General features: G+C 25.9%; 1 protein-coding gene and 1 long non-coding RNA gene across 9 annotated transcripts in view; one reads left to right on the top strand and one right to left on the bottom strand.

Annotated features, from left to right (window-relative positions):
- LOC141526301 (protein Fe65 homolog) overlaps positions 1-13,759 on the top strand; it is a 51,784-nt gene extending 38,025 nt beyond the window's left edge. For 4 of the 8 annotated variants that reach the window (XM_074241237.1, XM_074241236.1, XM_074241238.1 and 1 more), the window contains 11 exons: positions 5,818-5,955; positions 8,208-8,437; positions 8,721-8,839; positions 8,926-9,038; positions 9,396-9,594; positions 9,669-9,796; positions 10,050-10,303; positions 10,468-10,670; positions 10,743-10,919; positions 11,015-11,185; positions 11,297-13,759. In XM_074241237.1, the coding sequence (XP_074097338.1) occupies positions 5,818-5,955; positions 8,208-8,437; positions 8,721-8,839; positions 8,926-9,038; positions 9,396-9,594; positions 9,669-9,796; positions 10,050-10,303; positions 10,468-10,670; positions 10,743-10,919; positions 11,015-11,164 (1,711 nt within the window). In that variant the 3' untranslated portion in view covers positions 11,165-11,185; positions 11,297-13,759. The remainder of the gene's footprint in view (positions 1-5,817; positions 5,956-8,207; positions 8,438-8,720; positions 8,840-8,925; positions 9,039-9,395; positions 9,595-9,668; positions 9,797-10,049; positions 10,304-10,467; positions 10,671-10,742; positions 10,920-11,014; positions 11,186-11,296) is intronic. The other 4 variants (XM_074241242.1, XM_074241241.1, XM_074241239.1 and 1 more) reach the window with 4 other exon arrangements.
- LOC141526309 (uncharacterized) lies at positions 3,307-3,854 on the bottom strand. Its single transcript, XR_012479003.1, has 2 exons — positions 3,816-3,854; positions 3,307-3,744 (listed from the first exon to the last, which is right to left on the bottom strand). It is a non-coding gene; the product is annotated as an uncharacterized LOC141526309 (long non-coding RNA).
- Positions 13,760-15,281: the final 1,522 nt, after the last annotated feature.

Raw genomic sequence — 15,281 nt, 5'->3', positions numbered from 1 at the left:
TTATGACATCGCTCTTTTACAGATAATTATTTTTGGCTATAAAACTTTTTAGTCTACCAGATATTTTTATATTAGTTTAGAGTCAATAATTTAATTTAATTGTATTAATTAATTTGTTTGCATTAATCGAGCCAACTAAATAAAATAAACGAAGTTAATCAAATATTTCTATCGATAAAATTATTTTTCCAGTCATAACACGTGAAGAGGCACTTTCTGGGATCTATTTTATTTCAGCCCCCGACGAAAATCTTGACAAAAACGTAATCCACAGAGCATTGAAAACAACGAGGGTCTAACATTTATGCGCACTGGGGAATACATGTAGCCTTTTTCGTGTGTATTACCGTCATCAAAGTGCTTGAATTTTGCTCAAGTCTATGTACTCATTCTTCCGGCTCCTCTGTACATACACTTACACTCCAGAAAAGAAAACCTACGTGTTAACAAACAATGAGGCGACATGTGTGCTATTGCCGCCGGTACCACTGTACCAACATCTATCGGCCAAATTTCTTTCAGGAATACAAATGTCAGTTCAACTTTTTATTTTCCAAGTCACCCTCGGAGAAAATTGAAAATTTTTAAAAGTACGCGAGTTATCTTCAATACTTTGAATTTTAAAATCAAATTTTCATTGAATGTCAACCGTTTATTCTCAAACACTCTGAAGTTATTCAGAATACCGGAAAGCAGTGAAAATTTTAGCGCTGCCCGTAGGACAACAGATTTTTTTTTCCTGTCCGTGTATTTTTTTTTTTTTTTTACAATATAATCTTCCTTTGTTTGTTTGGAATACAAATATCCAGAGTTTCTTCTTCCTGAATAACCACCTCGATTATGGCTGTTCCAATACTGAAAGTCCCAGTATCGTTCGACATAAACGTGATAAGCATATATATTGTCATACAAAAAATTCTTAAATTATTCGGTTCCTTATTCAGATCAATACTGGAATATATTTTGTAAAAATATATTTTTTATTTTTGCTGCAAATTTATCACCCTCGACAGTCTTACAGCAAAGACTATACGCATAAAAATATGATTTGTTGCAATAACAAAACTAATTTACTGCGTAAATATTTTCCAAAAAATTTATTTGTAATTCTATAAAATTCTTATTTTTATTCTGAAAAATTCTCTTTATTACTTCAACAAATTTTCTTTGTTACTCCAACAAATTTTCTTTTTATTTTAATAGAATAATTTTGCTGTTTCAACGAAAAAATTTGTTATGGCAACAAAACTGTTTTGTTGTTACAGCATATCAATAACTTGCTATCTTACCAAAATTTGTTTTTCACGTGCAATATCTAAAATTAATATATATATATATATATATATATATATATATATATATATATATATATATATATATATATATATATAATTCAAATTTAGATATTTACCCTTTTTATTAATTGTTTCTTCTTTGAATTATTTTATAATCTTCATTTTTATATTTGAAGATTTTAACCTAAAAAAAAATGTCAATTTACAACCAATAAATATACACATAAAATTTTTTTATGACAGAGCAATCAAGCCTATACTTATGCTAATTGATTTCTCACTTGATAATTTTTTAAATAAAAATGTGACCAAGTGTTTATTAATTTTAGCGTGATATTTGCTTCACCTGTTTGCAAGTAGCATAAAAATGTCAAGCGGCGTCAATTATCGCTCAAGTATACTCTTGATGCTCTTTCACAATCATAATTTGTTTTCTCCATTTATAAAATTAATATCAGCAATAAAGTAACGATTACAAACATCTTAGTTGAGTGTGTACATGAAGATGAAGTGACTATTTACGTACTTATACATGTACAGACACTGGAAGATTTCCAGTAGTAGAAATATGTGATATGGTGCGGCATGATGACGTCATCAGGTGTAACGAATCCACCCGAACAAAACCGAGTTGAACCGAAAACTCGATATTCTCCGTCAAATACTTTAGTCTTTCTCCGGCTGTCGAGTAGTCGTTGTTACCGATATTTATATGTAATTAATTAATTGTATACATATATATGTAGATAAAAAATTAATGGAAATTTTTCCGTGATAGATTGACATATATATTTTTTTTAATCACTGTGCATTGGTATAAAAATATAAGAGTATTAATATAATGAACAACAATCAAAGTTTAGTGCAAGTTGAATTAATGCCGCGGATTTCGATAGTTGCTAATAATTCAAGTGCCGGTAGCTGACTGTGAGTTTTATTTATATTTATAATAATAATAATAATATGTTGTGCTTAAATTATATACATAAATTGTATATGTATATTTATATATTCATAATCAATAAATCGGTTCCGCTTACAAGTTATCGAGTTAAGGAAGAAATGTAACACTTGAAATTGATTAATCAGTTTCTTTTTATTTCTTCTTATTATTAGTTAGCTATTCATTGGTTTAATTATTTCTATTGTTATTCAATCGTTGAAATTATTTATTGAAAAAAAATTTTTACTAATGAAGAAATAAAAATTAAAAATTATATCCACAGTATGTCAAGATACAATATTAATAAAAAAGTATCACCGTGACACTTTAAAACTGTTTTATCCAGTAATAAATATACAATGAGTCAACAAACATTTTTTGTATCACCATTCGTCAAAAGAAACTCCCCATTTCTTCTCTTGTCGGGTGACTCATTACCTAAATACGAAAAGTTTACTGACATCTTACACTTTTTTTATTCTCTTTGAATAAATTATCGTGAAGAAATGTTAAATTATGTTGAATAATTTTTTACAATAATAAATTAGATGTATTTTAGTATTAAATATATTTGCATTTCTTCTTTTGATTTTTTTCATAAATATTTCTCATAAAATTTTATTCTTCGTGCTTTTTACGTCCCTCACGTTTGTTATATAAATAATATAATATTTTCCAATCAACATAACTTTCAACCTTTTGCCGTTATTTCTTCTTTCTTGTTCGCACTTTTTTTTTTTATTCAATAACAGAAATTTCTTATTATATTATCATAAATCAGAAGAAATAAGAAATATCTTGTTGAAATAATCTTTTTATTACAATCTGAAGAAGTTTTAACTTTGAATTAATATAACTAATTAGAGAAAGATAAAAAGAACTCTCGCAAGTTTATATCTTAACTCGTTACGAATTATAAAATATTTTATAAATGAATAAAATAATTAAATAATTTTCATAATTTAAAAAATTTTTTATACAACAAAAAAAAAATTAAACTATTGAATAAAAAATAAAAAATAAAATTTTTCTAAAGAAGAAATGTATAAAAAAAATTATTTACTCAAAAATTTTTTATGTTTTATATTTTTATAAAGTTGTAACATAATTTCGATTATTAATCAATAAGTTACAAGGTTTAATAAATAATATTAGCAAATTTCTTAGAAAATAACGAGTACTTTTGTTATACAGTTATTGAACTTAGTAAAATTATAAATAAAGTCTCCGAAGACATATATATCCATCCATCGGAGGCGACTCTGACGAGTGTCGGGAGTTGGTTGGATCGAAGGGTGGCAAATCAGCATAAACTTAATTACCCTTTGGCTGTAAGCGCGTTGTGAAAGACGAGTAGTCTGTAAAGTCAGGAGTAGTCTCTCTGTTTCCTTGTTTATCACTGTCACTATCATCCAAGTTTCATCCTTTGCAAAGTACAAGATAGCAGTAGAAACAGAAGTAGAAGGAGGAATGTAAGAGCTTGTGAGTAAGTTAGGGCGAAGAGATCTACAGAACGTACATATGTATTATATGTATGTATAAAATATTATAATAATAATAAGAGCGAACTAGTATACCGAGAAGAGTAAGACTGTTGCCGTGGGGGCCACTGGGGCCGCAGGGCAACTCCGAAATACATAGAGGGGTTTACTGTTATAAAAGTGGGGTGCGCCGGTGCCGCGTGTATTGATCGAACGAGCGTCGTCCCGACTACGCCAATACAACCAAGACCATTACCGACGCCCACGCTTTCGACGACTTGCTATTTTATACATATAAAGTATAGACCCAATAATCAAAATAATAATAATAAATATTTTAGTGTATATTATGTAAATTTATGAATAATTTATTTATTTCAATAAAAGTGAGAAGAAATAATATTTTTTTAATGTAAAATAAAAATTTTATCAAGGAAAATATTAAAATGCTCAAGCTGGGAATCGAACTCAGGAACTTGAGTTAGAATCTCCCAAAATTTTTACTTATAAACTTTCGATTTTTTATTAATTTGTAATGTAACAAAAAAATTTAGATGAATTAATAAAAATTGAATTTAATACAAAACAAATATTACTAAAAAAAGTTTTTTTAAATAAAAAAAAATTTTTAAGTTTTTGAAATTATGCTGCCGAATAAATTGAACTTAAAAATTAAAATTAATTAAACTTTTCTTTGACACTAATTATATTTCTAATTATAATGAAAAAATTTAAGGGCGAATAAAAGCTTGCTTTTAGAACGAAAAAATTTATTTAATTACACTTTATATAATTCAAAAGAATATTTAAGTTTATTATTCTGAATTATGCGGCTGTTTTTGATGCAAAGCAATTTTTTATATTCAAATTATAAATTATAAAACTGTACCACTTGAAATGACCGCCGGTATTTTATACTGAATGCAAAAAAAATTTTTTTTTCAAAGAGAATAAATGTTTTTTAAATAATTTCACGGCTTAATTAAAAAATTTTATAACATTTTATTGAAAGTTTTAAGTAAAACACCGACACGTGTTACAATTACAGATGATCGAGGGGTAATTTAGTCCCTACGTTGACCTCGTATTCAAAAACATTTAAAGCAACTATCGAGACATGAATATTAAAGTACAGTACATTATATAATATATAATAGTAGGTTTAAAATATTTTTCAAGAGATTTTAAAAATTCAATAACTTGGTACAAGGAATAATATTTAATATCTTGGATTATAATAAATAATAATAATCCAATGAATATGTTATATTTTTATGAATAACATTATCGTGTACATAAAGTTCAAGGATGAATTGACAAACGACGGTAACTGTTGAAGGTTTCGAGTACATGTTTCATATTTTATTGTTCGTTTGATACTTAGCATACCTTCCAGGAAGGTAAACAAAATTATATTATGCCAATAAAAAATTTTGCATTGTATAAATTTATAAAAATCATGAATTAAAAATTTTTATTAAATAATTAATTTTTAACATTATATTCTTCTTTTCTAATGTAATTTTTTTCTATATTTATATTTATAATAATTCAAAAAAATTTTATCACATAAATTTATAAAAATGATGAATTTAAAATTAATATTGAAAAAATTTTACCAAACAATAAAAATTTTAAAAATAAATTAATTTTAATTAGTATATTCTTCTTTTATGAATGTAATTTTTTTCACACAATTATAATTATAATAATAAATCACAAAAAAAAAAAAGTTGTTAAATTTGTTGTCGGCATTGGAGGAAAAAGCGAGTACTGTTAATCCTCAGAGCATTGGTTAGCGAGTGTGTACTAAGTTGCGCGTACTGTAAGCTATAACTGGTGTTGGCTCGGTTCTACCACCGTTAATTAAACTGGTACATTTATCTGTAAGCACTTTATCCCGGCTGAACGCGTTTAAATATCTAAAAGATTCAAGCGCCAAGGAGACGGCATATCCAAACACTTTTTAATTTTAATTCACTCGGGTTCTGCTCAACTTAAACTATTTTTATTTTTTTTTCTTTTAAATAAAGAAGAACTTAGAAATATCTAAAGTTACACAAATATATAACACAAATTATATATAAACGTGATTCAGGTATGGCAGCGAGGGTGCGGAGGTAGCTGAGTCGACGCTGGTTGATGATAATCTCAACGGGAATCCTCGATCATCATCTAAGGCCCTGTCAAATCCATCCGCGACCCTCGATGCCGGTGATTCTGACCTCGTCAGAAAGTACGTACTCATTAATAAAAATCGTACTGACAGTAAACAGTCCCAATTTTATATTTATATAAATACACATTTAAAAAAAAATTAATTTGAATTAAGAAAATAATTTTGGAGAAATTTATCGTCTTGATTCAAATTATTTTTTTTTTTTTTTTTTTTTTTCAATGTAATGCTTATTATTGTAAATATTTATTTATTTATTTGCAATGTATCGATGTATTGGTCTCTGTATCATGTAGAAAATAATTTTTTATTTTTTAATTAAAGTAATTATTATACTTTTATGTAGTTAAAATTTTAAGCTGATTATTGTTGCTTAATATTGATTATTTTGATTTGTTTTTATTCTTGAGTAAAGGTGAAGATATTAATAATTTATTATTATTGATTAATATGTTTGAAAATTATAAGTTCAAAGTATCAGATTCAATTGATCATTATTATTATTTTTAAATAAAATATCATGTTAGTAATACATACAATCGAATTTAATTATGTATAAATAATTGCAATATTAACGGCAAGGGATGAATAAATGTTGACGATGTGAAATCGAATAATAATTCATGTTTATATTGTTTTATTAGTAATATATTACTGTGATCTATTGAATCTGACACCTTAATTAAGTATATATATTTTAAGAGTGTATGAAAAAATCGCCTGTATTTCTTCCTTTGTGAAATCGAATTATTTGTAAATATTTCATACAATCTGCGAAGATAAAATTTTTTATCCACTAATTAATATTTTTCAGTGTTTATTATATATATTAATTTATTATCTGAGGATCGAAATTTAATCACAATTAATATTATTTAAAAAAGAAGAAACAATTTAATATTAAAATTAAAAAATTTCAAAATTCAGGGTTCAATTTATATTTCAAATTCTAAGTTTTCATACCTTCATTAAGGTTTTAAAAAATCGAGAAAATAAACCCCCTTAGGGTTAAAATAACCGATTCACCTAAAGGTTAATACGCTTTTATAGAATATAAAAGGTCTTTCAGATGGAAATAACAACCCCATAGAATTATATGACCCCTTAAAAAAATATTTTTATCCAGGAAAACCAAAATTATTTATAAAAAATTACAATAAAAATTTTTATTTTTATTATTATCTAAACAACGATGAAGATCTGCATAAAACAATGTCTAACCCGAGATTTACAACAGAATAGACATTGATGATCCATGTATAGACTTAACACTCAACTCACCTGTTGTACTACTTTTGTAGTTCGACCATTCTCTCTTTTCTCTGATATCAATACTTGTCCTCTTGAATGCCTATTCGTAATTCGCAGCATACATGTATAATACCTACAATACTCGTTAGTTAGAAAAAAACAGAAAGAGCTCACTTGTATCCTACCCGTGTGCTGGCCGATATATCTGAACAGCCCTTACTCTACGGACCACCAATTCGATTCAATTGGTCATTTAAATCGGCACGGTAAACGCCGATAACCCTGATAGTGATCAACCGCATACAGATTGTTTAGACTATCAAATACTTATGTAATCGTTACACAATACTTCACGTTTGATTATCGATTTACTCGTTAGATTTAACGATCATAATATTCTCGGTTGTCTGACATGATTATTGTTAATGTTACTACCATTGATAACTGGGCAATATATCTCGATTTCGCTATCTTATGATCGGACTTCGACATTATCAGTTTATTATTTAATTTTCTTGAAGAATATTTTATTAAATATTAAATATTAATTTTTTTTAGATAATTGGCTATCCAGTCTAATGCACTAATTTTTACTTAATATTGTTAATTTTTATTTCCCTCCAGGCATAAAAAAAAATTTTTTTGACTGAATTTACATATTTTTTTTATGTAAAAATATTTTTATTTAAAATTCAGACATAAAATTACTCTTGAAAAATATTTATAAAAAAAATGTGCACAGTAAAAAATTTTGCGTCAATGTTTCAAAAAATTTTGTGTTAAAAATTTTTATGTCAAATATTTAACACTTTTTTGTGTTTAAAATAAACAGTTTAAAAAATTTGTTTAGTTATGACAAGTTTAAATATGAATTGTGGCTAAATTTTTTATGCCCGGAGGGAAATCAGGTAAAATTATTAAGTAAAAATTGAAGAAAAATATTTTGCATTAGTCTGGATAGCCAACTAACTGAAAAAATCTAAAAAGTTTCTAAAAACCAGTCTCTAGGATGAAACTAAATATTAATGTTAATAATAAATTAATTTTATTTTTCATTTCAGTTACTGCGAAAAAACTGATAACGACTTAACAGAAATGGGCGGAGTTCCTCACGTAGAAGATGGCCTTAACAGCGATCTTTACGCTGTCCCAGTTAAACGCCGACAGCCCAAGGATCAAAATATAACAAACCAACTCCACAATAATTTTAAAGAAAAACCTGACGAGTCAGAAAGTCCGCATTCGGAGGACAAGGATGAAAATTTGCCGGCTGGTTGGGAAAAACACGAGGGTAAATTATGTTTATTTTATAAAATTTAATGAAGAATAAAAATTTTAAATTAATATTTTTGTTTAAAAAAAAAAAAAATAAAAAAAAAAAGCGATTCTACATTTGAATTTTATCTCCATGAATCTGGAAATAAAAAAATAATCAGAAAGATTCATTAGAACTCGTGAGATATCTCGTTTGCATGCAAACTACCGGACAACACTTTTTTATTGAATTTTTTAACATAGCATTGCACACATTGAATTATTTATAAAGATATTAGATTTATTTGTTTGCTTTTCAGACAAAGATGGCCCTTACTACTGGCACATAAAGAGCGGAACCATACAGAGAGAGCCACCAGAGGCAACACTTAATTGCAAAAATGAGAACCGTAAAAGTCTTGTCAAAGACAATGATAGTGTAAGTTTTTTTTTTTTTTTTATAATAGTAGTAATTTTATTTATTAATTATGTGTTTGTACCCATGCAAATTTATTTATGTAACAGATAAATAATTTTCATTCACTGGGGATGATAATCAATACAGTGACACGTAGCAATACAAGTTCTGCGTTAGATCAAGAATTAGAAAACAAACGAAAAGAAGAATTGGCATTAAAGTATGTTTTTTATTATTTATTAATTTATGTAAAATTTTACTAAAGAAATTTTTTATTTTTATGATACTAAATTTAACAGACGTCTAACAATTTAAAAAATTTTTATTAATTAAATAATTTAATTATAATTAAAAAGATTTCACGTGAAGAAATTTAAAAAAATTAAAAGCGCGAATTTTTAAAAATACATTTTTTATAATAATTAATTGATTATAAAAAATTTTCATCTGCTAATTTAAGTATTATGATATTTTTATTTATTTTATAATAATATGAATAATAAAATAAAAAAATCAAATATCTTGATATTTTTTACTTGATATTAATTATAATGATATTTTATATGTAATATAATAGGAGAAGAAGTTATCCAGCACGAGCAGACTCTGAGGGAAGAGACAAACCAATAAGATTCGCTGTTCGGTCTCTTGGTTGGACGGAAATAGCTGAAGAAGATTTGACACCAGAAAGAAGTAGTAAAGCTGTCAACAAGTGTATCGTTGACTTGTCACTCGGAAGAAATGATCTTCTAGATGTTGTTGGTCGATGGGGCGACGTAAGTCAATTTGATACGTCATAAAATACAACAACTTTATTCTTTAATGTAAACAAGCAATTTTTTTTATTTAGGGAAAAGATCTTTTCATGGATTTGGACGAAGGAGCGCTGAAATTAATTGACCCAGAGAATCTGACAGTACTTAACACCCAACCAATTCACACTCTGAGAGTGTGGGGAGTTGGCAGAGATCACGGACGGTATTTATTCAATTATAATTAAATATTATAATTATAATAACAATAAAAATTGTTTTTTATAAGTATAAGCAATAATAATAACAAACTTTTTAATGGTAATTATGTTTTCCAATTATCGCATTTTACGGATCATTTAGTGAGAGGTAATTAAGATAAATATCCGAATACTCGAATTAATTAATTCATTAAACATAATTTCATAATTATTAAATGACCCAATGAAATGCTAAATTGTGAAACTTTGAATTTTTAGGGACTTTGCATACGTAGCAAGAGACAGATCGACCAGAAAATTCATGTGTCACGTGTTTAGGTGTGACATACCAGCTCGTACAATTGCAAACACATTGCGTGATATTTGTAAAAAAATAATGATTGAGCGATCGTTGCACCAGAATCTCGCCAAACCAGTGGACATTAACGGCAGAACTAGTCTAGCAACAAGACCTACCAATTTACCCACAGAACATCGCCGCTTTCACAGAAATAATGATCAGCCTCTGGTTGGTAAGTCGCTGATACATTTCTGATAATAAATTCATTATTGAGATTGAGAAATTTATTATCGTATTGTAATCTATATTATATTAATAATTAATAATTAATAATTAATAATTTATTAATAATAATAATAATATTAATATTTAATTTCTTCTTTAAAAAAAAAACAGCACAATCATTCCCTACCCCAATGGAAGAACCAAAAAAAGTCTTACGAGCACAATATCTTGGGTCAATGCAAGTAACTGCAGCTACGGGAATGGACGTGTTGAACGACGCAATAGACCACATGGTGACAAACACCCCTATTAATCAATGGCGGAATGTAAACGTCGCTGTGGCTCCTAGTATGATTTCTATTCTTACACCCAACGTAAGTCACTTAAAAAAAAAAATGATAAGTTATAAATAATAAATTATAATTATTAATATTTTTTAAATTTAGGATGAAAAATTAATCACCGAGTGTCGAGTACGCTACTTATCATTTTTGGGAATCGGAACCAATGTGAAGCAATGTGCATTCATCATGCATACAGCTCAGGATCTCTTCATCGCTCATGCATTCAATTGTGAGCCAAGTAGTGGTGCTCTTTGCAAGACAATTGAAGCTGCTTGCAAGGTAAATATCTCTTTAAAATTTTTGTTTATTTTTTTTTAAGTAAAAGAATTATAAATATTATTACATGTAATTAAAAAAAAATTTTTTTTTTCAAGTTGAGGTATCAAAAATGCCTTGACGCTCATCCCCAGGGTTTTAGAAATTCAAATAACATGACCACTCCAAACGGACGAGGAATCGGGGCAACTTTGAAGTCATTAGTCGGATCAATTACGGGAAGAAGAAATAAGCAGGGTGAATCCTGAGATGAGGCTCTCTCGCTCCAGGTAAGTATCTATTTTTTTTAAAAGTAGATATTTATATAATAAATAAGAGGGAATCATAATCTTTATAAATGTTTGATAATAAATCTCTTGTTTATCATTAAATTCATAAAGCATGTGAAGAAATAGTCAGTATAACTCATTAAAATTAATAATATGGAGTGTATAGTCAAATCATCCAAGCCAATCGGTTCGCCAGGAACTGTGGCCACTGCCTGCCGAGCGAGAGGTGATTCGTCACAGGCATCTCAAGTCACCGTTGACATCTAAAAATTTTGGAAGTTCACCACCGAGCGTCTCTCTCGGGTCTCTTCTATCGCCATCCTTGGACACCAGACGCATTCAGTTCACCCGCTGGGAGAGCGATCCTTGAACACTGATAGTCGTCTCTAAAAATACACCTAAATTAATGATAATATTAATGATAAATAATGATATTAATATAAAAATCAATCGAGGGAAATAAGACTAGTAAATAAAATATCACGCTTATCGTGATTAATTAATTTATAAATAATTATATCACATAACGCTGGAATTATTTTATATACAGCGTTTGATAATGAGTCAAAAGATGATATAATACCATTAACTTGAGATAATATAATGCTTATATTAATTTACTTTAATAATATATGATGTTTCTGTGTTATATCTTCGAATTTATTACGATGCCCAATTACCAAGTGTTACTGTTTGTCTTGCGATTATACATATAACTGATATTGTTTTCATATAAATATAAATATTTATAAATATATTAAATACCTATTTATATTTATCTGAAAATAAGGGAAAACATTGGACGCTATCGTTGCTTATATATTAATTAATTAAATTAATAAAGTGAAAAATATTCATTGAAAAAAATGTCTAAGTACGAGCTAGACATTTAAAATATTCTTTATATATAAGAAAGAAGAAGAAGAAGAAGAAAAAGAGATTAAATTGTACACGAATTATCTTCATAAACAACACTTTACACTTGCAATTTAATTCCGTAAATAATTAATTGTAAAACAACACGCTACAACTTATTATCAACAACATAACTTAAATATTTATCAACACACTTATACACACAATAATAATAATAAATTATATTATTATTATTATTAAGACAAGGAAGAAGGAAGAAATTATAAAAATAATATGAATATATATTATAAATTATAATAGACTTATTTTTTATGCCAAATAATAGGTGAGCTTGCATAAGAGGTGATATGACAAATATTAGCACGACTATTGTTAAGTCGTAACGTATATTGATATTCTAAGTATAAAAGAAGAAATAAATTAATTAATTAAATTAAAAAGAAGATATTATGTATTGCTGTAATGAAATGATATTATATATGTGAAATATCACTTGCGAAATGTGACGTTCAAGTCAACATAAATAATTTTTAAATGTTTTTTAGTTTTGTTGCGTTTTTAAGATAGTCAATTACAAGACCTTAATGAGTAATTAATTAAATGTTGAAATTAAAATTTAAAAAAGTATCATGATAGATACTTTACTGCGTAAAAAAAAAAAATAAATATATATTATGAAGATTAACATCTATACATACAAATATAATAAACATGAATATTAATACTTTTAAAACAGCTCGAAAGAAGAAATTGAATTATGGTATTTTGTCACGTGCATTATAATTAATAGCATTATATTTCTTAATTAATAATTGACCTGGATTATTAAAAGCGATTAAACGTTTTTTATAGATCATAATCCTAAATAAAAAAATTCAACAAATGTAAACGTCCGTTATAGTTGCTCTATAAATATTTTTTACAGTTTATATTGAAAGATATTTAATAAAATATTTATTGAAATTGGAAATTTATTTGGTAAACTAAAATTATACATTTAAATAAACAAATTTTATTATTTTTTTTTTTTCGGTAGATTTACTTATTAAGAAATATATTAGATAAAAAAAGTGCTATAATTTTGCCGATGATTGCAATATTTGAGTATAAAAATGCTGAGCGAATTTAGGAATCGTGATATGTGTAATATGTAACGCGTGAATATATATGTCACATGTTATGTATCAATTATAGTTAAAAAAAAAAAAAAAAAAAAATGATTGTAAATAATACTACAATACGCTAAATACAGCCCGCCTTTAACTATTAATTAATATGATGACGATGAGAGATAAAAAAAATATTTGTGAAAGATTAAAATGTATATAATAATTAAAAAAATGTTCTTCAAAAACCCGAACATAATTTACACGTGGGAACGTTTGTTATTATGTAATGTTATGTAATATCATAATAACGATAAAGTTAAGAACAGGTATGGATACTCTCCATATAAATATATATACATACATCTATATATATATATATATATATATATATATATATATATATATATATATATATATATATATATATATATATATATAAAAATAAATTGCCTATTGATGTATTGCTACTTGCCACAAGTATATAAAAAAAAACAAATACTCCCATTAAGTATTTTACCATTTCCCAATACAACTAAAACTCAAGTGTCATAGAGTTAATTAAAAAAAAAAAAAAAAAAAAAAAAAAAAATTGTATTTTTTTTTTTTATTTATTTATTTCATAATATAGATTATGTATATATAAATATAAAATATCAATTTTACAAACTTATGCATTTGTTTTGCAATAAATAATTTAAAAAGCACGTAATTCAATGTGAAATATAAAATATTTCATTAACTTCGTTTTTAACAAATAAACTTTTATGAAATACGCTTGCAACTAGTAGTGTAAATATATAAAATTTATATATGTGTATATGTACATGTTACATAAGCTAAAATATATGCCTGTGTATACTCAATATATGTACTTATGATTATTGTTATTATATATGATGCCTTACTTTCGTTCCTTCCATTTACCGGTCGTATGAATTAAATAGGAAAAAATAAAAATAAAAAAATTAAAAAATATTATTTAACTATCAATACTATACTGAATACTGAATAAACTAAAAAGACCAAGAAGAAGATCACCAATATACGTGGATGCTTATAATAACTACGGGCGATAATTAATTATTAAATCTAAATAATTTAGACCGTTAATACGTATTAATTAATAATTATAATAATTGTACCGCATTAATAAATATCAATCGTTTTTAATTAATTATTTATAAAAAAAAAAGGGAAGAAATAGAAAAAAAACAAATAATATTTTGGCTGATAACAAAATTGAATAGATAATTACGACATATATATGTGTAAATATTTTTGCGTATGTATTTTTAGTACGAGGTAGACTAAATTTTTAACGACCGCAATGTTGTATTGTACAAGATTTATAATTTATTATGGAGATGATTCAAATAAGACCAAGATAAAAGATTGATAATGTCGAAAAAAAAAGAAGAAATTAAATTAAATTATTATAATTACACAAACATTATATTATATTATAAATATTAATTATACCTGCGCATTAGCTTTACTACTTCTTAATGAGTTTTACTAAAAGAAGATGATAAATATCAATGCCGTAAATTCTCACGGTCTGGTGACATTATTATGAATAATTAAAAAAAAAAAAAAAACTATTATATATATTCTATATATAATGCAAAAAATTATTCATAAGTATACAAAAGAAGAAATATTTAAATCTGAAACGTAAATAGATTGAGAAATAAAAATAACTATGAAATTATCGTAATTTTAGTAATAAAAGTAAATTCAGCAGAAAAATCACTGAAAGATTTTTCAAATAAAATATTTAATAACCTTTGAGTAGAAGATAAATTTTTCTGCACAAAACACACGAAAGCTTAGCCAATAAGTTATCATAAAAAAAAAAATAATAATAATAATAATAATGCTAGTTAATAATTAATTAAAATAATTATTGATAAATGTACCTAATTTCATTTCTTCATCTTCACTAAATTGGTCACAAAAAAAAATAATAAATTATTTGTCATTTCTTCATTATAAAATTAATAATCAATAAACATTTTCATCTACAATAATACTAAATACACTTCAAAGTTATTTATTTATACATATATCTGTAAAAATATATATCACCGACAATATTTAAAAATTTTATT

Source organism: Cotesia typhae, unplaced genomic scaffold, assembly GCF_013202065.1.
Source record: "Cotesia typhae breed Kobodo isofemale line unplaced genomic scaffold, CoteBio_Ctyphae contig_33, whole genome shotgun sequence".
NCBI classification, from domain to species: domain Eukaryota; kingdom Metazoa; phylum Arthropoda; class Insecta; order Hymenoptera; family Braconidae; genus Cotesia; species Cotesia typhae.
The sequence above is the reverse complement of the archived record's forward strand: the minus strand, read 5'-3'. Positions and strand labels throughout refer to the sequence as shown.